This window comes from Stylophora pistillata, chromosome 8 (genome assembly GCF_964205215.1).
Source record: "Stylophora pistillata chromosome 8, jaStyPist1.2, whole genome shotgun sequence".
NCBI classification, from domain to species: domain Eukaryota; kingdom Metazoa; phylum Cnidaria; class Anthozoa; order Scleractinia; family Pocilloporidae; genus Stylophora; species Stylophora pistillata.
In genome coordinates, this window is record NC_142526.1 from 17,693,012 (window position 1) to 17,717,172 (window position 24,161).

Sequence of the window (24,161 nt, forward strand, 5' to 3'; positions counted from 1 at the left end):
AAACCTTTCCATGGTTTTTACTTGTTCTATTTACCACTCAAAGATTTTGTTCGTTTTTGAATTTGTTGTCATTCGTCAAATTTTTGCACTCTCAGGTGATTATTTTTGCTCCAAAAAGACGGTAAATGCGTTCGTGGTACAGCTGTACTTTAAGATGATTTGTTTTTAATAGGATTACGTACATTTTCAAACCCAAATGGAGAAAGCCATTCCTACCTTGTGTCAACTTCTCGGCTCCAAAAGTATCACTGATGTGAATGAGTCCATCGAATTCTTTGTGATTGCCTCTGAGTTTGGCCTGCAGTCTGCCATCACTGGCGTGCGAAGAATGCTGGTATTAATTTGGTCACGTGATACCGCCGTTCGTGATGCTGTAGTGGAAGCGTACAAAGGCCTGTACTTGGACCCAGTGGCGCCAAATGCCAAGTACGTACTTTTTTTGTCACATTTAAAATCTAACTCATTCACGCGTACAACATCACCCTTTCATTCCCTAGATCTCTTTAGCAATTCTCCTTACTGTCCAACCTACGATTCTTCTGATGTTTATATTTTGGAGAATTACCTATTGGATCAACTAATAATCCCCTAATTGATGTTCTTCTTTTTTTTTTTTCATCACTTATCTGCTTGATAATGCAACTAGAAATTTTATCTTGATTACTGATGGGAGTTAAGAAGGGTTAATGCCATCTCAAAACTCTTCAAGTGGTGCCGTGACCAATCGAATGTTATGCGACCTCAGTACTGGTGCTTGTAGTAAGCGTGGCGTACTTTGGCTGGTAACTGTCTCCTTTCGAGTCCTTGTATGTGAAAGGTTTAGGGTATACTTTCTAAATCCCTTTCTATTTCAGAACTAAAACAGCGTTGATTGTGAAAAACCTTATCACTCTTACTCAAGGTGCTTCAATGGGTGATCTGACTTCTCTGGAGGAGCTGGTAAGTTTGCTCGCCCCAGACTTTTGTTTATCCGTGAGAAACTATGCCCATCACGTTCAATTTTAAACACTAATTAACTTACATATGATGCACGATCCTCGCCGTAGATAGCGCTATTTAAGCAATAGCGAAAATCAGACCTGAAAAAAATCAGGCCTGTACGGGATTCGAACCACTGACTGCTGCGATACTAGTGCAGCGCTTTACCAATTGAGCTAACAAGCCAACTGGGAGCAGGCCGTTCATTTGATTCGTAATAAACCCGTGAAAGTGATAAATGAGATACAATGAAATATATGAAGTTCATATATTTTGTACTGCGGTATTAGATACATATGATGCACGATCCTCGCAGTAGATGGCGCTATTTAAGCAATAGCGAAAATCAGACCTGAAAAAAAAAAAAATAGAAAAAAAAAATTTTTTTTTTCAGGTCTGATTTTCGCTATTGCTTAAATAGCGCTATCTACTGCGAGGATCGTGCATCATATGTATCTAATACCGCAGTACAAAATATATGAACTTCATATATTTCATTGTATCTCACTAATTAACTTCTGCGGACAAAAAAAATATATATCTTCCTCTGCTATGTCCTCCCTGTTTGATAGTTCCCCCTATAAGGGAGAAAAAATATATCCAAAGATCAATGTAGAGATGGTATCACCTTAATTTCCTGATCACTTTACACATCTTCGATGTGAACGAGTAACATTTTATTAAGCCAGCTGAAGTGTTTTCTATCTCCATCTCGTAGATGAGTGAGTTGATGAAAGGAAAACTTATTCCTGGTGCTGTTGTAAAGTTGTTGTGGGAGAAATTCACCATGAAGGTACTAACACAAAGTTTGTGTGAAACTGTATTATTCCGCATGAATCTGTGTCTCGTATTACTGGTTCTAATGGCGAGGTTGATACACAGTTTTCATACAGTACCGTCATTGGGACATTGTCCGCGTGTTTCGTTCAATGGACGTGTGTGTATTGCACGCATTTTGCCCGTGCAATGAACGAACGAAACCGAGACGAAAACGGGGGCAAATATTAGTTCGTGCACTTACTGTCTATTGTTTGTTTATTATTTTGTCCTATTGTTGGTATAATTACGGTTCTTTTTGTGTTTGTTTCACCGATCAGAATCCTTCAATTTTATTTTTTTTCTCATTAAGGCTCAGTTACTTTCAGCTTGAAGGAAACTACAGGATTGTTATTGTTTTTAGACCGCAGTAAAAGCTCATGTTAAGGGTGCCCCATGCTGATCAAACTGCTCTGACATATCTCTTTATTTTTAAGTTTGAGCAAGGCAATAACTAGGAACTCAGAGGAGCAATCTAGCCAGTATAATGTTAACAACATAGAGCAATGTTCGAATGAGGATATTTGCTTCTGTGCAATTAGCAATCAGTTACTGTCATTGTGTAGGTTCCACAGACGAATACAGAGGAAAGCAGAATGGCATTAGTTCTTTTGGGGATGTTAGCAGGGTAAGGTCATTAGTTATGTGTCATATTCAAAAACCATTTTTTAAAAAAGAAAAGTACCCTTGGAACTAACATAAGAGGAGTAAAATTTGTGGTTAGTAAAAAACTTCTCGCCAACGGGTTTCTTATGCTGCCAGCATTTTCAGTTTTATGATCTTAAGTATCCTTGGTTATGTTGCAGAGCTGAGATGGACATAGTGCGTACTAACATTGACGTGCTGGTCTCTACGGGCCTGGGACCGAGAGCTGAAGAGGACTTTCTCTTGGCACGTGATACATGCGTGGCTTTATTAAAACTTGGTCAGACCCATAAGGTACAACACGGTAGAGTTTAATTTCATCCCTGCGTCTTGCAATTAATTTGAAAGAAATCATATGAATATGGACATAACCTAAATGATCCTCATAATGAACTTGGACAACCTATGCAGTTCCGAAAGAAGGCTAAAAAAGTGTTAAACTGATTATGTTTTGAGCAAACGTTGAACTTTTTTCAGGCCACTTTTTACAATTGCGAAACGTCGCTTTTTCATGTTTATTTGTTATTTTTCTTTTGTTGCTGCCCCTGTAGGTCTTGTCTTTTTTTAGGGGGGGAGGGGATATTTGGTAGATCTTTGTCTCCTTCTTTTGATATCTGCAAAATCATCGAATGATAACGAAAGGTTTCTGTGTTCTCTCGTTGTTACATAATTTCTAACTGATTCCCTTACGTGGTTATAATTTATGTGTATGTATATGTATATGTGCACGATCCTTCGCAGTAAAGCACTATTTAAGCAATAGTGAAAATCAGACCTGAAAAAAATTCAGGCCTGTACGGGATTCGAACCACTGACCTCTGCGATACTAGTGCAGCGCTCTACCAATTGAGCTAACAAGCCAACTGGGAGCAGGCCATCAAATTAATTCGACATAAACCCGTAGATGATAAATCAAACAACAAATATATATGAAATACATATATATGAACTGCGGTTATGAAACGTATATGTGCACGATCCTTCGCAGTAAAGCACTATTTAAGCAATAGTGAAAATCAGACCTGAAAAAAATTCAGGCCTGTACGGGACTCGAACCACTGACCTCTGCGATACTAGTGCAGCGCTCTACCAATTGAGCTAACAAGCCAACTGGGAGCAGGCCATCAAATTAATTCGACATAAACCCGTAGATGATAAATCAAACAACAAATATATATGAAATACATATATATGAACTGCGGTTATGAAACGTATATGTGCACGATCCTTCGCAGTAAAGTACTATTTAAGCAAGAGTGAAAATCAGACCTGAAAAAAATTCAGGCCTGTACGGGACTCGAACCACTGACCTCTGCGATACTAGTGCAGCGCTCTAGTATATGTATTTCATATATATTTGTTGTGTGGTTATAATTTGTTTCTTTATCTCTTTAGAAACCCGGCTGCAGTGCAGCAGAGCCGTTCAGACTTTCCCCCAGTCATGCGATATTTGAACGGCTCACGGAAATTCTTGCGTCAGGTTTGTACCAAATAAACGCATGACTTGATGGTCCTTGGCGCTCACTTCACGAGTTGGGTGATGGCTGCTGGAGAATACAGACATTTTCTATATAACTTCCTTAAAAAAAATTGAGAAGAACGGTAATTTTTGACAAACCAAGTGATATTTTGATCAACGCTTCATTTCCCCTCCACAATGATTATATTATTATTATTATTATTTTTATTATGAACATCATCATCATTATTATTATTAGTATTACTATTTTTATTATTATTTCACCATTCTCTCTATTTTGAAGTTCATCACTGTAGAGCAACTTTCCATTTAGTGTCAAAAGAAATCTAGGATTGTTTTGGTTTTGCTTTACTTTGCTCTCTGATTGGTCCGGAAAACTTGAGCCTATCTTTTAACCAATCACATTCATAGCTATAACCAATCTTGACTTGGACGCCCGCGTTTTCCCGCGCTTAAGGCAGTTTGGTTGATTTTACTTTGAATTCTCATTGGCTCTTTACGGTATCAGTTTTCCTTTCTTGTGATTGGCCGTTGTACCTTTTTGGTTCCACGACACTTAAATCGAAAAGCCCTCTTTATGAACGCAGTACCTAGCTTTAGTTTTAAGCTTGCGCACAACTGTTTGTGCTTATGAGGTAATGTGAACATTTCCAGGCGTCCGCAAGCTTGATCAACTGGAGTGGACTCCGCTGATGGAACAAGCAATAACTGTGATTTATATCCTTGCTGAGCATCCTGAAACCATCGCAGAGAAACTTATCAAGGAAATAGCAGCTTGTTTACTGGATAAAACAACACAAGATAAGGAGGAACAGCAGAACAATCAGAACGGTAAATACGTACTGTCATGTCTCAACACTTGCTGTTATTCTACGGATTGACAAACAATTACACAGCTTTAAAATGGCCCATTGCTAACTGTGTGAAATGTCAGAATACTTTAAATTGTCGCTTGGTTAAAACATTGATCAACGTGTTGCTTTCCCTTTCGCTGTTTTATTGGTGATGCTGTTGGCTGAAGCTTGCACGTGCATCCGTTATTACTCCTCGCGGCTTACAGTTATCGTTCACTGGGGTTAATAGAAAATTTAGGGTAAAACTACCAACTGCACGCTTCGGGACAGGAGGGTTGTTTGCTTTCACCTCGAGTCCTGATTGGCTGTTGTGATTGCTTTGGTTTTGGTTTTATGAAACTCAGTCGAAAAGTGCTCTAATTTTGAATTATCAAAATTTAGCTAATAACTAATAATTATGACTTTCTCATAATCAGACAATCAGCAAATGCGTTTTAAACGAGTCTTGTGCTGCCTTGTGAATGACTCGATACACCTATTACAATTGAGAAAAAGTTTTCGAACCGCTTGATAACGAATTTTTCGGTTTTAACCAGCAATTTTGTTGATTGCTCAAATAAATGAAGTTTTTTTCGTGTGGTTTGTCAGACTCCGTAGACAGTAACTCTGATGCAGACGGGCACAGTGTAAATTCACCAACCCCTTGCCACGCTGTTATTTTGGCGCGATTCTTCAGTTTATCTGGTCACGTGGCTTTACGTCACATGGTGCATTTGGATGTTGGAGTCCTGGGGGAAATCAAACGACGACAGGTGATTGAAGAGAATGATAAGGAGAAGGAGAAACACGCCAAGAAGACGGGAGGAGCTGGGAGTGGGTCTATCGCTAATTCTACAAAGGTATGGCGCAAACACGGTTGGACAGATAGAAATAGTATGAGAGCATTACTTGGCAATCCCCAACAAAACAGTCGTTAGAACTGTTATTGACAGTTAATTGCAACAATATATATATCTTATTCACCAAGCGCGAGGGCCATACTGGGAGAATATCGGCCCGAAGTCTTGACAGTACGGACCTCGCTACGCTCGGTCCGTACAAAAAAGACCGAGGGCCGATATTCTTCCTGTACGGTCCCGAGCAAGCTTGGTTAATAAGAGATTTATTATACGACTGAAGTTCAAAGGGACACAAGTGCGGTATCATTCGGGACCATTCGGGACAGTGCCCGGTCCAATACTTAGAGAATATTGGACCGGCAATAGAGCATTTTGATTGGTTGATTTTAGTTATTGGCCCTCTGACTGCCCGAGTCGTGTAATAAGACATTTTAATTTGCCTTCAAGATTTAGAATGGCAACGGGCTCGTCAGTTAAGCCAAGACCTTTTGACACTGGATGACATGAATGTGTTATTTCGATATATGAACATGGTTCTTTTGAATCCTTTTAGGATCCAGGTGCGTCGGAGACAATTGAGGAGGAACTGGGGCTGACTGGGGCCACAGCCGATGATGTGGAGACCGAATACGTGAGAAAAATCTGTGAACACGATATTGTTACTGGTATGACGTACAATTGTTTAATATCTGGACTAGCTGTGTGGGTTAATTTACTTAGTTCTTATTAACCGAGCGGGAGGTCTGTATGGGAGAATCTTGACCGAGGTCGCCAGTACAGACCGAACGCAGTGAGGTCTGTACCAGCGACCGAGGTCAAGATTCTCCCATACAGACCGACCTAGCTCGGTTAATAAGATGTTTATTACATGGCTGTCTTATATGCCAATATTTTATATTCTTTGTACCTTTTTTTTCTAGACCAGTCTAGATGGGAAATCTAGACCGCTTTCAATGTTGATTTCAGCCAATCAAATTCGTGAATTCTGTAGTTCCCAGTCCTTGTGAGACACAGCCATATAACAATTTTTTATATTAATGAGTGAGATTATTTTTGATCAATGCCAACCCCAACATTAGCAGTTATCAAGGGACTGTTGTTGGTTTAGGGGAGGATTAGGTGCGTAGTTGATCAGATACTGAAATCCAGATTTTTTGCTGCCGGGCGGGTAATTTTCTTGTGTCGTTTTAGGAAATGTTTTCAAAACGTGTTGTATTCACGACAAATCAAGGGAGGAGGTCCTTTGCAACCGCTTCAAATAATGGTCGTAATGAAATGGAAAGTTTGATACTTTTCATTTTGTAGCGCTATACTTTATAGAGGGAAAGCGAATAGAGGGTAGGGAGATATTTTGTATTTGCATGATTTGATTCCAAGTTCAGCTGATGACATACATTAAAACAAATCGATTATCTTAACCAAGCTAAACAGGTTCTTATCTATAGGTAACTAAAAACGAAATAGAGGCGGTAGCCCCCTAATCCACCAGGAACTTTATACAGATGTTACCGTAGTTCTCACAGCGGGCTTGCTAAATGTTGTTTAATTAGCATATCTTTTGTTACTTTGGATTTTTCAGGAGGTACGCTACTGGCCACCTTGCGCCCGCTGTTAGTGCATGTCTGCAGTAATCCGGTAAAGTTCAGTGATACAAACTTACGGGCAGCTGCGTCACTGGCTCTTGCCAAGTTCATGTTGGTCAGGTAAGTTCATGGCTGAACTATAATCAATCACATATCCACTAGTTCTGTGCCACATTCGTTTTCCTTTCGAAAGCAAACATCCATTTATTCTTTTGTAGGCAGAACAAGGCGGTCATGTGGACAGATAATTCCGCAACGCAGTGTGCTACACTTCCTAATTCTTCGTTTGTTTTAATCTTAAAAAAAAAAGAAAAGAAATATAATCCTGTAGGTTTCATTTCTAAAAACTGTTTTTACCAGTTCTTGATTGATCAGATGTAAAATTAAAAAAACTTGTCGCCCTTGGAAAAGAGAAAGAGTCAAACGATCTCTTTTGATCGCTTCTTGTTCATATGGATTTTTATTAAGCGGTCTTTTTGAGGATAAATATTTGTCATAATTAACAGGACAGTAGGTCCAATAGCTTAGACTCTACACACACTTATGCTGTGGAAGATTTGTAGTTAAATATTTTTCTTGCTTTAGCAGTATGTTCTAGCCACGACATTTCATTCATCCAAACTATCAACTAATTGTTTGATATTTCAGCTCTGAGTTTTGCGAAGAGCATCTCCAGCTTCTGTTCACGATTCTAGAGAAGGTAATTTTACTTAGTGCGTCATGTTCATACTCAAATTTTTAAGTTAACAATTGACGAGGTGATTAACAGCTTTGGAATCCTTGAATCAAAGGAAAAAACAAATGTTTCCTAAACTTGTTTTTACAGCTTCGTACATCTAGCGTTTTCCTTTGTGTGTTCCACAGGCTCCTCAAGCCACCATCAGAGCAAACACCATAGTTGCCGTTGGTGACCTGACGTTTAGGTTTCCTAACTTGATTGAGCCATGGACACCTCATCTGTACGCCAGGTGACCAAACCCCTCAAGTTATTAACCTTTTACGCACTAACATCAGTATGCAAGGTCTCCATGCCGTTCTTTATACATTTCCTAAGGTTCTGACAAAGAAATCTGTTTAACAATCAAGAGCTTCTTTAACTTGCGATCATTTCCTTTATCCTCGTGACCTTAATGTGTGATTTAGGGGTGATACTGTTATGAGAAATTACATGCTAGTCACTCTTCGGGTGACCTCACTTGAACGCACTTACAAGGCGTACTTTTCTTAAATGTAATTTTAATGGCTTTAGTAGCCATCCACTTTCTGCAAATTTAACTAATTTAACTAAAAGTTAACGACCATCCAGCTAAAAAAATGCATGATATCAAGCATTGCATAAATAGCAACCATTCTGGTGCCATTCCCGTACCATAAAGGGAGAAATTTCCTTCTAGGCTTGAGAAGTCGGCCGTGACAATTATTTTTTGATACATTGTAGATTGCGCGATGAGTCTAGCCACGTGCGTAAGAACACGCTGATGGTGCTCACACATCTGATTCTGAATGACATGGTCAAGGTCAAAGGTCAGATCAGTGAGATGGCCACGTGTTTAGAGGACAAAGACAGCAGAATATCCGATTTGGCCAAGCTGTTTTTTTTGGAACTGTCTAAAAAGGTGAGATCCTTTCAATTTTATGTTACTCTTATTCAGCCATCTGCTGTACTTGCCCCAAATACAACCTTCAGTTGTAAGTGTTTTTCAAGAAATTGCGATAGACACAATCACCTGAACAATCAATTTTGAAAGCTTCAGAAGTCAAGAATAGTACGAGTAGTCATTCATCATTTCCCTCGACTTAAAATCACTGAGCTGAGACATATAACACAAATATCACGAGTGAGATCGTGATACCCGCCAATTTCACCACATCTCTCACTTATGCTGTGACTTTTAGTAGCGCACGCTGCCATTTCATACTAATAAGCTAATGCTTAACTAGTATTTCTCCCAATATAATCAGTAGGAATGCCAAAACTAATGCGCACTTTGTTAATGTTTGTTGCAGGGCAACGCTATCTACAATATTCTACCAGACGTGATTAGTCGGTTATCAGACCCCGACTGTGGTACGGAAGAGGAACCCTTCAGAAACATTATGAGGTATAAGCATGCTCAGGATGTATTTGTATAATAATTTGTTTCGAGACTGTAATTATCGCAATTGCCTATTGGAATATAAACCATTCGATAGATGAAGCCATCTTCGCTTCTACCTGGGAACATAAGGCGTCGACCGTGGATCTCCACCGGACCCTGTTTTTGGCAGTTCTTTTGCCTCTTCCCAGGTGATGTTATTCTTGTCAAGCTCATCTTGAACAGTGCGTCTCCAGACCCTAACTATTTTTTTTCTCTTGTATCACAGGTACTTGCTGTCCTTTATCCAGAAAGATCGTCAGTCTGAGAGCCTTGTGGAGAAACTGTGTCACAGATTCAGAGCAACCAAGTAAGCTGTTTGCACTACGTAGAAAACTTAGCATTCATTTGAACCAAACACAGAAGCAGAACTGTGAAAACAAAGAAATCCCTAGGAATAAATAGTAGCCTTGGAAGTGATACTTAGTTGGATAAGTAAAAGATCTCTAAATACGTTAAATAAACCGAAATGAGCAGGGATATCCTCTATCGCGAACAAATAAGAGAGAGAGAGAGAGAGAGAGAGAGAGAGAGAGAGAGAGAGAGAGAGAGAGAGAGAGAGAGAGAGAGAGAGAGAGAGAGTATGTTTATGGCGAGACCAAAGAGCGCCGGATAGGAAACCAAATCAAATGAACCGACAAAGTCAAAACGTCCAATTTTGATATCTAATCAAACAGCTGGTGTATAGATTCAGACCCTCGGATACACCTTTATCGGATAATTTTTACACAACTATCAGGACTCTAACACGACGCGCACAACTAGTATGCGACTCGACAGACTGCTTATCCGACGAGAACAAATACCTTCACCGTGTTTTTACGAAGAACAACTACAATAACGACTTCATCCGACGAAACACTCACCGACCCACTACCACTACCGAAACAAACGACACCGCAACCCCTACGACTACAGCAACCATACCGTACATAAAAGGCATGTCTGAAAACATCTCGCGCATCTTACTACCCTTCAATATCCGCGTCGCCCACAAACCCATCACCACACTACGTCAGTTACTAACCAACGTTAAAGACAAAAACGAACCGAGGAACAGACAGGGAACGATTTATAAGATCAATTGTTCCGACTGCCAAGCCTCCTACATCGGTGAGACTGGCAGAAACCTCACAACAAGACTGACTGAACACAGACGGGCGACGAGGAAAGGTGATGTCAGCAATCACATTGCTGAACACCATCGACTTACCAACGACAACATTGACTGGGACTCTGCGCAATGCCTAACCTACAGCACTGACTATTTTCAACGACTGACTCTGGAAAGCTGGTTTACTAACTTAGAACAGACTCCCCTAAACAGATGTCAACAACTACCCGCTCCATACAGACGACTCATTCACGACATAAACATCACAAACGACCGAGAAAGAACGACCTAACTTTACCGACAGATCGAAACAGACCAATCACGACCGACTTACGTCAGTTGAGTCTTACAGCCAATAACATCACGGCAAAACCAACCGATCATTTCACACGAACTGGAATAAGAACATTCTACTGACAACAATCATTCACTTGACTCTGATGATGACTTCCGCACAGGTTGTCGAAACGTCAGTCACTACCACCGACAACAGTCCTTCTCAGGACTACACTCACCCGGACGATCAGACTACACCTTCACAATTTTTATGAACCTTGTCATAATTCAACAACCACACTCACATAACAGACTCAATTGATTCATTTAATTCCTTTTCGTGCATTACTCATTTCTGAGCTGTTTTGGGACTACAACTACTCTTTCCTCTTTTCTTGGTTATTGATAGCACCATTTTGTATCTTCTTTTCACTCAGGACCGATCGTCAGTGGCGTGACCTCGCCTTCTGTCTTTCCATGCTGTCGTACAACGAGCGAGGAATCCGCAAATTGCAGGAGAACTTCTCTTGCTTCCACGATAAACTGGCTGAGGAAGATGTGTACCACTCCTTCCTAAGCATTGTCGGGAAAAGTAAGAAATTTGCCAAACCAGAAGTGAAAGTAAGTACGCAAAGCGTGCTACAGAGCCTCAATTCAGCTCTTCTCCTGATTATCTCGCTGAGAAAAAATTCATCCAGTTCTAGCATATTCAACATTGGTCAATTCTAAACACAACGAAGAAAGATGTGGTATTGCATCGGTTTTGCTTTTTTCAAATTGAGATTAGTCTGAAAAACTCGCTGAATCCTCTCACCCTAATATTTGTAAAATTTGTGCCAATGGTATGGCAGGTTTGTAACTATAGTTTTCATTGCTTCTTTGTGGTATTTTGTTGCCGCTGATTGGCCCTTTTTTTATGTTGTGGCGAGTGATCGAAACACGGTTTTTGCGGTTGACATTTGTCAGTTACACCTGGTGTTGATTTTCCACAACACGTCATCAGACGTTGCAGTCATAAAATGTATAAAACTATCGATAAATTACCAAACTCTCATAATTCAAAATAGGGTAGTGTAAAGCGATAGGAAGTGAGAATTCATCATTCAATTTCTTGTCATCAGGCTTTGGTGGATGAATTGGAACAGCGTATTAATTCTTGTCACACTAAGGGAATGGAGGACGAGGAGGACTTTGAACGAGCTTCCAAAGCCCTAGGAGCAGCAACGGGAAACAAGCTTAAAAAGAGTGCAGCCACCCCTTCAGGTAAGCGGTAATTTGTTTTCCAATTTAAAAATAGCTCAGTTTCCTCTGTTAGTTTTGCTGTATGTAATATACTGGTTTCCAAGGAATTTTGTTTTTCTCCCACCCCCGCCCTTATTAACTCCTCTGGTTGGAGCTGTGAGAGTAGTGTCCTGCTCAAAAACACAGCACACTGACCGACCAGGTTTTTAACCCAGGCCTTTCGATCTGGAGTCAAACGCTAGTTACCAGGCCACCACGTCTTCTCACTAAGTACAATATCCTCGGAAAGAAAATTTTAACAGCGACATCTCCAGTCATGTGAAATTTTTTCCTTTTCTTCCGCAATCAGAACGATTGCAAATGGCATTTCTCCAGCGTTACGTAAACGAAGTTGTTATCTTTTAGCCAAGACAAGCCGAGGCCTTAAAGGTCGCACGCCGGCAACAAAGAAACGGCAAGCAAAAACTGTCGACGATAGTGACGCTGAAGAACCTAGTCCCATGCCCCTCAGGACTCCTCGCAGTGTTGCTCGACCGCCAAAGCCTGGGAAAGCCAAATCTACCAATCAGAAACGGCGAAAAATGCCTTCGTTTGAAAGCGACGAGGATGATAGCATAGAGTTATTTGACGTGGGTGAAGAGGAGGAAGAGGATTGCCAGAGAGGAATTGATTGGAATGACGAGGAAAATGTCAATCCAAATGTGTCGAATAAAAATAAAGCAAACGACGCCAAATCACAGAAGGGAAGAATCCACTCACAGAGTGTAAGAAAATCAAACCGAAGGCGTGTTAGTAGCACGTGACAAGCTTACATATCATATTGTAAATACTTATGTTTATCTTATTGTTCTTGAGTGATTTCGATAGCCCGAAATGTAGATTAAGGGGTTGTTTTTAACCTACTGTGTTAATCAGTTTTAGCAGCATCGAACTCATAATGTTATGATATTGTTTTGGGGGAAAATCGACTCACTATAGTGAATCTTTTATCGACTAGGGACTCTGTGGTAACCAATGGAAATAAAGCTATTTTAAACTTCACAAGAAGAGCGTGCTTATCGTTTGGTAAAGAATATAGGGTTGTTGACGCAAGTTTGACTTCTACGTGTTACTTCTTTTTTACAAGTTTCGTGAGAATTTTTTTATTGTCACTTATACTTTGAAGCCTGTACATACACATTTTTTCTAATTCCTAGCAATAAAAGATTTAAGTATATTATGTCTGTTTTTTCGTTTGCCGTTATTTCTTTTTGGTCTGGTTATGTACGCCTTTCCACTTAAAGCACGGAAAAGGATTCGTAAATTCAACCTAAACTAATGTTCAGGGCGTAGCGTAGAAGCTTGCACAATGGCGCAACCTGGTTGTTACTTTCGTTTGAAGTCCTCAACCAATCAGAAAACCCACGCAGGTCACGTGGATCTCTGCTCAACGTCATCATCAGAACGAGTCACTAATCTGACTATTAGGGGCTCTTTCAACTCTAAATTGTCAGTTGCACGAATGATAAAACGATACCAAACGTCGCCCCCAGTACTTCTGCAAGCCGCAGTAATTGCGACACTATGGGGCACGTGTCGTTTCGCTGTACCCTGATTAGTGATTGACAGCTTGATGCCATGGCAACGGACACGAAACTATTTGTGAAGGCTAGCATGAAGAAGAAACTTATGATGAACAAATTGTTATAGACCAAGAACGGCGAACGGATGAAAATCACGGCACAGACGATAAAACCGAGGCGAAGAATTGACGCTGATGAATAAAGGAACATCGCTACGTCGTTGTTGAGTTTTGGCTGTCCATTGCAACAATGACGAGATAGAATTTCTCCTAAATAATGACCAACTCTGAAAAATGCGATCAAAACTGTAGCCAGGTACACTTTCCAGAAAGGTTCAGCGTTTGATCGTGGATTTTCAAAGGTCGCTTCATGAATAGATGGCGTTAGAGATAGCACAAAGTAACTTGTAAATGAGAGCGTAAACTCCACAAATAAATACCACTTTATTGTGTGATACCGTCTTCTGGCTGTTTCTGGGACAGATCCTAACGTAATATTCTTGGGACTGTGAGCAATGCAGTCACGAGCCGCAAATAGTTGATATATCCCACTTTTACGAAGTTTCATGAATGATACCAGTCCTGTTATGATTCCAAGAAACACGACACTGAACGACGCGTAAAGGCAAAGTCTGGTAGAGTCAGTCAGCTGTGGTTCGGTGGAGTTAAGTCCCAGGGAAAGACAGAATATTATTTGGACCACCGCAGGTAACAAGGATCCAATTCCTGGAAAAGAAATCAAAGTTGAGTCCCTATTGTTAGTGTCCTGCCCGATAAAGACGGTAAAACAAGATGAAGTTGCGAATAGAGCGCTTTTATAGACCACTTTCATAAACGGCTGCCGGATTAATATTCTTTCGTTTAAATTTAAATTAGCTCTTCTGGCCTCGTTCTCCAGTACAAAATTCTAAAGAATACATTATCTCAAGCGAGGCCAGAAGGGCTAATTTAAATTCAAACAAAAGAATATTAATCCAGCAGCCATTTATGAAAGTGGTCAAAATTGTGTCGAAAAACCAAGAAAGTAACGACAGCCAGTTACTGCAAGGAAAATATCACCAAGAGCCAATGGGATCTCAAATCAAGTAAAAAGAACCAAGCTGCCCAAAGCGCGGGAAAACGCGGGCAACTAAGTCGTGATTGGTTGGGAAAGTGGCGCGAGTTTTTTGGGCCAATCAGAGAGCGAAGTAAAGCAAAACCAAAGCCATCCTGGATTACTTTCGACACTCAAATGAAAATTGCTCTATTACCGAACCAAAGCTTTAATTGCATCTACAGTTAGTTCCATTATAAATGAATAAAGGCTGATAGTTTCGAAAGAAACTGTTGGGGCTGCGTCGGTGGGAGTAACGAAATAATTTGGATATATCAACAAAGTTGAAGTGGTGAATTGGTCACCGTAACGATTACAAAAGCTGACGTTTCGAGCGTTAGCCCTTCGTCGGAGCGAATAGAGGAATTGTGGGTTGTGTGTGCTTTTAAAGGCAGAGAATGGAGCTACGTTATTGGTGGGAACATGGCAACGAGAAAAACAAGAATAAATTAGTGGAATGAAAAGCGTTCGTTGATCCCTATGGGATTTAGACTGCCGGTTTGAAAGATGAGCTTTTGTTCAAGATTTTTACGGCTTTCCGTGCTACCTAAGTGTAATGAAAGACCGCAGATTGCCATATGTTGCTTAGAATGATTAGGTAAATTAAAATGTCTAGCGACTGGTTTCGATGTGTCCTTGTCATTCCTTTCCACGTCTCGAAGGTGTTCTCGGAATCGGTCACCTAGTCTTCTGCCTTTTTCGCCGATGTATATCTTTTTGCAACAAGTGCAAGTTATGCAATAGATTACATTGGCGGAGGTGCACGTGAAGTGATCTAAATGGATCGTTTAGGTCCCGATATTTTATTAGTGTTGTGAATGAAAGGACACGTTTTACATCGTGCACGAGCGCATTTAAAAGTGCCTGGTTGGTCATTAGTTGAACTTCTGACCAAAAAATTGCCCATGTTTTTGTCGCGTTTGAATGAAATGAGCGGAGGCTGCGAAAAGATAGTGCTTGAGACGTGGAAAGGAATGACAAGGACACATCGAAACCAGCCTCTAAACATTTTAATTTACCTAATCATTCTAAGCAACATATGGCAGTCTGCGGTCTTTCCTTACACTTAGGTAGCACGGAAAGCCGTAAAAATCTTGAACAAAAGCTCATCTTTCAAACCGGCAGTCTAAATCCCACTGGGATCAACGAACGCTTTTCATTCCACTAATTTATTCTTTTTTTTCTCGTTGCCATGTTCCCACCAATAACGTAGCTCCATTCTCTGCCTTTCAAAGCACACACAACCCACAATTCCTCTATTCGCTCCGACGAAGGGCTAACGCTCGAAACGTCAGCTTTTGTAATCGTTACGGTGGCCAATTTACCACTTCAACTTTGTTGATATATCCAAATTATTTAGTTCCATTATAGACATTCTCATATACGAAAATGTTGGCATCGTGGTTTAAATGGTTTGCCAACCACATTGAGAAGCGACAACCGAATTCAAAGCCTCAATCCCTTTAAGCTGGTTAAGAAAATTCATAACAAATGCTTAAAATTCGAGCGCTTGCCAACTCGCTAGGTCTGGTCCAGCGAAGAGAATTTTGCTAGTGTAAACGGACAGCAAAAGTTTACTCCTCACGAGTATGCGTGTCGGATTATATGGCTGCCTCGCGAGCTTTGTGCGTATTGTACACGGCTGTAAAGAAATCCAACCAACCTTACTGAAGGGTCATTGAGTTCAGCTAGTGCCAGTTTTTTTTTTTCTTCTTGCTCCGAACGAATGAATCATATCGAGGACAGGAAGATCTGACAGACCGTTCAAAACTTCCACCTCTACACTGTCGTCTAAGACATTCTCCCATTTGATATTTGTCACATACCTTCACCATGTAGTACCAGCAAGCTGCTTTTCCCGCCAGGAAATAGCACAATCATACGATTGACTAATGATTGGCTGAGACCTGCGCAAAGACCATTGACTGTAATTACACCATATATGGCAAAGATCGACAGCGAAATGCCAGCTGCCTCAAGGGACGGGAGAACGGCCACAGACACAGCCATCAAAACGAGGCAAATGGGAACAGTTGGGAGGAATGGTACCCAGTGTTTCTTGCCGCACAATGTAAACAAAATGGACGCTAGGAACAGAACGTGATGACAAATTCCTATTGAAGTAAAAAGCAAAACAGGTTACTCACTACAGTGAAAACTTCCTTAAAGTTTACGTTATTGATTACGCCATAAAAATACGAAAGAGGAAATTGCTCACATAACTCATGGTTGAATGCAAAACGCTGCAGCCAGGCTACTTGTGTCATGTAAAAAGAATGACCACATCATGCCAGGTTTGATAAATTTACACTGGTTACCAGTAAGATATAGAATTAATTTTAAAATTTTATTGCTTACTTTGAAAGCCATCAATGGCATGGCACCTAGCTACATCATTGATTTAATTAACATTAGGACTATCACGCGCTATTCGCTGCGTTGTAATGAAGGTGTTTTATTAAAACATCTGTCGGGGAAAATGAAAAAATCATTTGGTGACAGATCCTTCAGCGTGGCTGCGCCCACTTTATAGAATGCTCTTCCCGTAAGCCTCCGCATGGTTACATGTATTTCTACTTTTAAGTCAAATCTTAAAACTTATCTTTTTAAATTAGCTTTTAATATTTCTTAGATGCGTATACATAAATAAATGATGCAATGTTTATATTGTAGATTTTTAATACTTGTACAGTTTTAGGTTAATTATTGTTGTAATGCGCTTTTGATCACCTGGTATGTTAAAAGGCGCACTATAAATCAATATAATTTGGATATATCAACAAAGTTGAAATGGTAAATTGGCCACCGTAACGATTACAAAAGCTGACGTTTCGAGCGTTAGCCCTTCGTCGGAGCTCCGAGCTCCGACGGAGCTCCGACGAAGGGCTAACGTTCGAAACGTCAGCTTTTGTAATCGTTACGGTGGCCAATTTATCATTCAACTTTGTTGATAGATCCAAATTATTTCGTTATTCCCACCGACGCTGCCCCAAACAGTTTCTTTTGAAACTATCAGCCTTTATATCTATAAATCAATAAATTATTATTATTATTGTATATTGTAGGGGTACTTGTGGTTTGTGGCCTTTTTTCTCACCGAGCAATTGATTTTAAAATCGCCCGTCACGCGCTTCAATGATGTTTATGTTTTGTTTTTTGTTTTAATTTTTTTTCTCTCTCTTTCTTTTTTCCGTTGATTTTCTGTCGTCTTCTCTCAGAAGAAATCTAAAACCGATGAAACTGTTTGTAACTTCCTAGGTATTATTCATGACTATTTTTCGATTTAAGAATCCATATTTTTATGTTAATATAGATCATGGTATGTTTGTTTGAAAAAATATTGTCTCTTCCTCGACAATATGATAACATTCTTCGCTACTTGAGTATATTTTATTGTCATTATTTTTAAAAACTATGTGAAGTTCAGCTTCAACTCTTCTTTCATTTTCTACTTTTTGTTTGCTTTAAACTGCCAATAAAAGGGAGACAATAACATGGATCTTTATATGCTAATTTTGCTTTTAAGAACCGAGACTACCGACTAATAACTCACACATGTTTTAAAAGTGAAATGCAAAAACGTCAGACCTGTCTATCAAACTTATCACATAAACATTACTGATATTTTGTCTCAGCTTGAGTTATACGTTTCAGAAAAAGGTTTGCTAAACAAAAGCTTTAAAGCGTGAATAGTGTTCAAAGTTTACTTAAAATTACTTAACGAGAAACCCTTCGACAGGCATTAAGCAAATGTAGTAGAGATGGCATCTACATGATAATTATTTGATCACGTCAGTGTGTTTTGAAGCTTCTAGGGCTTGCAGATGTGAATTTCCTCGCACATCTGAAACTGCCATTGTCACTAAAACAAAACCTTTGTGGCTTATTTATAACAATACAAAGACTTTGGTGTGGCCCATTTGAGTCAATTTTCATGTAAGTAAAACCGACCGGACTTGTACAGTTTATTTTAAAAGGTGAATGAGTCTGGAGACAAATTTTTCTAATGTGGTAAAACTTTGCGCGTCTTTTGTAAATTCGCACCAGCGCAACCGGGCAGATCTCCTGCTGTTTGCTCGTCTTTTTACCAATAAAAAATCAAACAAATCAAACGTTAAAGAACGAGGAACCTCCAACGCGTGATAAAACTTTTTCCTGAATTTTTTTAACAACTTACCTATTTCCGACAAAACTTGCTTTCCGAGGAGTGGAAGCAAAAACGCAATATTCATGTAAAAAGCGTTCACTGCTAACACGGTCGCTGCACCAATGGAGAGAAAGTAAAATTTTTGCGGAGTTGAAAAATGAACATAGGTTGGTAGTCTTTTGTAGGGTGTCAGCGAAATTCGCGAATTCGTGCCTTTGAATGATTCTCGAATCACTAAGTCAGCAGAGCTTAAATTCAAATATGCAGGTTCATCGGAAATGTTTGAAGAACACTCGGGGCTCTTGCTTCGAAAACTTCCGTCCGTGTTAAGCTGTTCCGGCGGTTTTGATAGTGTTTCTGTATCTGTACTGTCATTTGAAATATATTTTATTTCAGCTCCATCGAACAGGATAAATCCAGCGTTTAATTTTCCTGGTAGCCTTATTGCAGTAGCTTGGTTTGAAGGTTCCTGCAACATTACATCGTTGTTCCCTAATTTCTCGTCATTTCTCTTCAGCTCCTTGCAAGACTGAACGTTCTCATCTACAACGTTCGTCTCGTGATACCGTATGCTTTCATCCAGACTGTTCAACGCTTCAAATTCCAGACTCGAAAGCGTGGTAAAAGACAGGTTCTTATAAGGTTCATTTGGGGACGACATTTCGGTTCCACGCTGCTGAAACTCCATTGCTGAACACGAAAGACTCATAGACCCAAAACAAGCTACAATGTGGTGTAACTCGTCAATGAATCAAAGATTTCAAATGTCAAACGCTACCATGCTTTCAGTGGTCGTTGCCACCGAGGACAAATGTCGAAAGAACCACTAAAACATCTCAGCCAAAAAGTGCGACATGACTTATGTCATCATTTGTGTGGAAGATGACTGACAGGATCAGAGATTTTAAATGCAATTTGAATACACAGGAGATCTGTTTTAAGATCAACTCTTCAAAAGACGAACAGTTTTTTTTTACCGCTCCGGTTATTTTAAAATTGCGACTTTAATGAAAATGCAACCTCACTTCATAACACAGAGTTAGTCATGCATTATACCGTTCGAAAAAGCGAATATGTGCATTACGTTTACACACCTTCAATATAAGTTACAAACACTAGCTTACTTAGCAATTAAAAGGTATTGTTTTTATTGAATTCCGCGGTTACAGAATATTAAAAAGCTAAAAACCGTGTAATGTGAGCTAAATTAGATACATTCAGGCATCATCATTGATTCAATGTCAAACGCATCCGCCAAATGTAGATTTTAATTTTCAGGTCAGCATCATTTTTTGAAGCCGACTAAAATCTCCTAAAATAAATGTTGTCATTTCACAGAATAACAACCTCATAACAAGGTGCCAGTTTGTGCTAATTAGTTGCGATGACGTAAACATTATTCTAGTTCCCAGGGTCTCTGATCCCTCTAGCTGCCAGATCCATAAAAGAGGCTTTGGTGACGAGAAAGAAGCATTGATCCCAGGCTCTCGCGATTCCCTCTTTGTTCTGACGGAACAGAACTCCGGAAAAAAAAAACTGAATCCTTTTCCTTTTTCAATCTTATTTTCTCGGTGTTTGGTTAGTATTAGAATTCTGAATCTTCAGTGCTAGAAATCAGGAAACTGTTGTTTAAATACCACTGAACTAAGTCAAATAAATGCAGGGTGATTGAAAAAACTTTGAGATTTCTTAGTCAATCTGTAAAACGAAATCCTTATCACCTCATGTAACCTTGAAGAACAACTTAAGCTGTTTTCGCAAAAAGAAACAAAAGATCAAACTAAATTGGTAGTTAAGAAGAAATTCAGTTAAACACTTTATGACCTGGGATAAAGGAGCAAGTAAATATATTTCGAATGCATGACTTCATGCATCTTTTGCGGCTACTGCTCCTTCTCTAAACGGACAAGGATTGTAGTTGACTTGCATTTCGTCAGTGTCATACTCCAGAAATCCCTTAGCTAACCATTTCTTAAGTCTACTAACCAGGAGTTTCATTGTCATTGTCTGACTGAAGGGAAAAAAATACATTTCATCCGGCCCGTTTTAACACTTAGCGAATTACGTATATGTGCACGATCCTTCGCAGTAAAGCACTATTTAAGCAATAGTGAAAATCTGACCTGAAAAAAATTCAGGCCTGTACGGGATTCGAACCACTGACCTCTGCGATACTAGTGCAGCGCTCTACCAATTGAGCTAACAAGCCAACTGGGAGCAGGCCATCAAATTAATTCGACATAAACCCGTAGATGATAAATCAAACAACAAATATATATGAAATACATATATATGAACTGCGGTTATGAAACGTATATGTGCACGATCCTTCGCAGTAAAGCACTATTTAAGCAATAGTGAAAATCTGACCAGTCGGGTTTATGTGATACTCTCGATCACGGCGGTTTTTGACTCTTGCAACTCATGTCTCGTAGCTTCCTTCTGTGATAGTATTTAAATAGTCCTGTCCAGTGAAGGGGCTGCTCCCTTGTCGTAAAATTTGAGCTTGTAGCTGTCTTCCTTGCAGGAAAAGGTAAGTTTGTCCCTTACCGCTTGCTCATAGAAATTGGCGGGAAACTTGCACTCAGCGGCTCTTTCTTTGACAGTGACAACCCAAGAATCAAAGGTTTGTGTCGAATCTCGGGTGAGGTGGAGCCAAAATTTCTCTCGGAGCATGAGTTGCGTGTCTCGTTTGTGAAAGTATTCGTCGAACTTTGCTAAGACGGTCGCATAATCGTCAGGATTTTCGGCCGGGAGTTTGTCTTCTCCTCCCGCGGGATCGTCACGCTCGGGTAAGTAAATAAAATTTGAGTAGATTTCCAGGCAAGATTCATCGATGTGATTCAATAGCAGTCCTACCTTCATTTCGTCCGGTTTCTTCGACGCTCCGGTTACCTTGAGGTAGATTTCGAATAACTGTTTCTATTTTCCCCACGATAAGGCCGGATTTCCCGTTGAAATCTCCAGGGATTCCTTCCGCCATCTTGTTTGAGACCACGTGCGAGGCACAAGAAGTTGATTCGTCTTTTTTTTTCTCTGCTTTTTCCAGCTGATCCGCTTGTAAAATGGTTTCGGCTAGTATTCGTATCCCGGTCCTGACACCATGTTATATTCGGTACACGAATTCTCAAATACTACACAGATTGGTGAAAACACAAGCCTTTAATAAATCCTCTTGGGTTTTCTCTGCCGCTTACCGGTCAGCGGCCTTACAGGACTTCATGTTACTACAACTATGCACTTGATACTAGGTTTTTAGTGTTGCCTTATGTTGATCAATTTGCTTAATCTTGGGAGGCCACAAGCTACTCTTGGATATGCCAGTTCAAAAGATATATGCTTATTATTAAAGGCTTCCAGCTTTTGGATGATGCTAGAGAGGAAGCCATTGCATTTCTTGATGTGTATAATTATCAGATCATTCATTTCAGATAATACTAGGTCAGTCCAGTTGCATTCAGCACAAAACATCTGCAGTTGGACCTGATAATAAAACTTGTGGTTCTTATTCACAGCAAGTCCATGACTGGTTCCCTTGCAAATGTAACGCTTGCATACAGCTTCACTGAGAGTTCAACCATTTGGAAATATTCTTGTGATCTCCACTAGCCCTCCATCTACCTCCCCATCTGGAGAAGCTCCAAGAAATGGGTGACTCCGGGAAATAAGGAAGCCTGTGTCATCTACTTTACAATCCAGTTGCTTTTCATAGAGACTCAAAATCCTTTTTTCACCTTTTAGACGTTGTTTCATCATTGCACTCTGGTACTGGTTCTTGTAGCCCAGAATTTCTTCTATTGCTTTGGTGGGGCTAGTAGCAGGCTGAAGGATTGCTCGTTTACACTTTGAGGCTGTAATGCAAACATTTCTATGAGCATACCATTCTTGACAATTACTTTGAGTTTTAGTTGACTTAGCAATCTTCTTTCTCTCTTGCTCAATGACCATAAGGTTATTTCTGACTCTTGCTGCTCGGTCAAAGATTTCTTTCAAAGATACTGGTTGCTCTTTAATGGGGGAATTAATGTCTTTCTGGGGTAATTTCTCATCAGAAAGGAGGCAAAAGAATCCATAGTTTGGTTTCACTGTCTTGATTTTCTCAAGCAGCTCTTTGTTGACGCTCTGGGGGTCATCGTTTCTATCACATTAGCGCCGGGGATATGTCAAAGGCTTACTTACATTTCTTTCCTCTCGTCTATAAATCTTCTTGGAGAAGTCATAAACTGACTGTGGATCAAGTTTTCTTTTTCTTGGCTGGTTCCAAGTTTGAAGTCTTGAAGTGCATGTGTCAAATTCTCTTGTGCACTTTAACCGACTGAACTCTTCTAGGGCATAGGAAACACCTGCTATGTGTTTGCAGGATCTATGCGGGCCTTTCCAAGCAGGGCAATGACAGCTGGCATAAACTATTTCTCCTTCTCTATCACTGTTTTAACCAATGACAGTCTTAACTTATATGTTAAAGTTTTTTTCATTTCTGGTAAGCACTCGCATCTGAAGTGTACTTTGTCGCTATCACAGGCAAGTTCAATTCTTTGGATGTGCCCATGCCGAAACAGGCCAAACGCTTTGTTGCTAATGTTCTTATAATCTTTGTTGGCCTCGTTGTCTTTGGTTTTTCTTTCAATGAAGTACGATATCATATTCTGCATATTAAAAGCAGGCACGCTGTCTTTGGCATCGGGTAAAGGGAGCCATTCTGCTGAACCAGGAAAGTCATGGAGTATACGGAGTAGTTATGTCTTGCTGCGGTTGGCTCGACGACATGTCTTGCCACGCGTCTACGAAATCGTCTTCCCAGCCGTTTTATGATGTAGCTGACAACTCTGTATAGGAACGACAAAAATATTAGAAATGTTTGGCTCTTAAATCATAGAAAGATGAAGAATAGATGATTATTAAAGACTATAAATTTGTGATGTACCTTTGAGCGAGCTCGGCCTTCGTAGCGTCGGCTCTTACACTTCCATCTTTGCTCGTTCCCTTACGATAAGAAAGCCGTTCTTTGAGCCCCTTTTTTGTTAAAAGTCGAGGACGTTTACCACTGAGTAATTGAACTTTCTCTTCCGCTGAAAAAAACGCGGATTCGGGCAGTTTTTTTTGCCTTATTTTCAAAGTTCATAGCTGTCTCTCTTGTAATGCTTTCAAAAGTTAGGAAAGCGCGACCCCATAGCCTCGTTTTAATCCTACTCTCATCGAGATACCGCTGGATTACCGGAATGGCGTGTACATCTCCGATAAGAGCTATTGAGGGCAGCACAAAGCACTAGAACAATACAAACAATAATGCACATGCATAGTGAGAAAAAAAAACTTGACAACTGAAGAAGGCTTAAAAAAAAACAAGTATTCAGCAGACTGTGAATTTTTTAATCATCTAATTGCCTTCTTATAGAAA

General features: G+C 40.0%; 2 protein-coding genes and 1 pseudogene across 6 annotated transcripts in view; 1 reads left to right on the plus strand and 2 right to left on the minus strand.

The window, feature by feature from the left end:
* Positions 1–13,178, plus strand: part of LOC111329402 (condensin complex subunit 1) — a 30,608-nt gene extending 17,430 nt beyond the window's left edge. For all 3 annotated transcript variants that reach the window (XM_088731690.1, XM_022934107.2, XM_022934105.2), the window contains 18 exons: positions 173–426; positions 855–939; positions 1,697–1,771; positions 2,361–2,422; positions 2,601–2,733; positions 3,835–3,919; positions 4,574–4,750; positions 5,362–5,612; positions 6,166–6,277; positions 7,192–7,315; positions 7,844–7,895; positions 8,060–8,163; positions 8,634–8,811; positions 9,203–9,297; positions 9,560–9,640; positions 11,158–11,341; positions 11,842–11,983; positions 12,368–13,178. In XM_088731690.1, coding sequence (XP_088587816.1) covers positions 173–426; positions 855–939; positions 1,697–1,771; positions 2,361–2,422; positions 2,601–2,733; positions 3,835–3,919; positions 4,574–4,750; positions 5,362–5,612; positions 6,166–6,277; positions 7,192–7,315; positions 7,844–7,895; positions 8,060–8,163; positions 8,634–8,811; positions 9,203–9,297; positions 9,560–9,640; positions 11,158–11,341; positions 11,842–11,983; positions 12,368–12,765 — 2,592 coding nt within the window. In that variant the 3' untranslated portion in view covers positions 12,766–13,178. The remainder of the gene's footprint in view (positions 1–172; positions 427–854; positions 940–1,696; positions 1,772–2,360; positions 2,423–2,600; positions 2,734–3,834; positions 3,920–4,573; positions 4,751–5,361; positions 5,613–6,165; positions 6,278–7,191; positions 7,316–7,843; positions 7,896–8,059; positions 8,164–8,633; positions 8,812–9,202; positions 9,298–9,559; positions 9,641–11,157; positions 11,342–11,841; positions 11,984–12,367) is intronic.
* Positions 13,075–23,585, minus strand: LOC111329405 (uncharacterized). Of its 2 annotated transcripts, XM_022934110.2 has the most exons (4): positions 21,134–22,184; positions 18,794–20,886; positions 16,443–16,730; positions 13,075–14,249 (listed from the first exon to the last, which is right to left on the minus strand). In XM_022934110.2, exons 2-4 carry the CDS (start codon positions 19,470–19,472, stop codon positions 13,444–13,446), a joined length of 1,773 nt encoding a protein of 590 aa, XP_022789845.2. In that variant the 5' UTR covers positions 19,473–20,886; positions 21,134–22,184; the 3' UTR covers positions 13,075–13,443. The 2 variants fall into 2 exon arrangements, with proteins under 2 accessions (XP_022789845.2, XP_088587818.1); XM_088731692.1 differs by having other exon boundaries at positions 18,794–23,585.
* On the minus strand, positions 21,907–23,881 carry LOC111329379 (uncharacterized; annotated as a pseudogene). The gene is made up of 2 exons (XR_015991099.1): positions 23,688–23,881; positions 21,907–23,589 (listed from the first exon to the last, which is right to left on the minus strand). The product of XR_015991099.1 is annotated as an uncharacterized LOC111329379 (transcript).
* Positions 23,882–24,161: the final 280 nt, after the last annotated feature.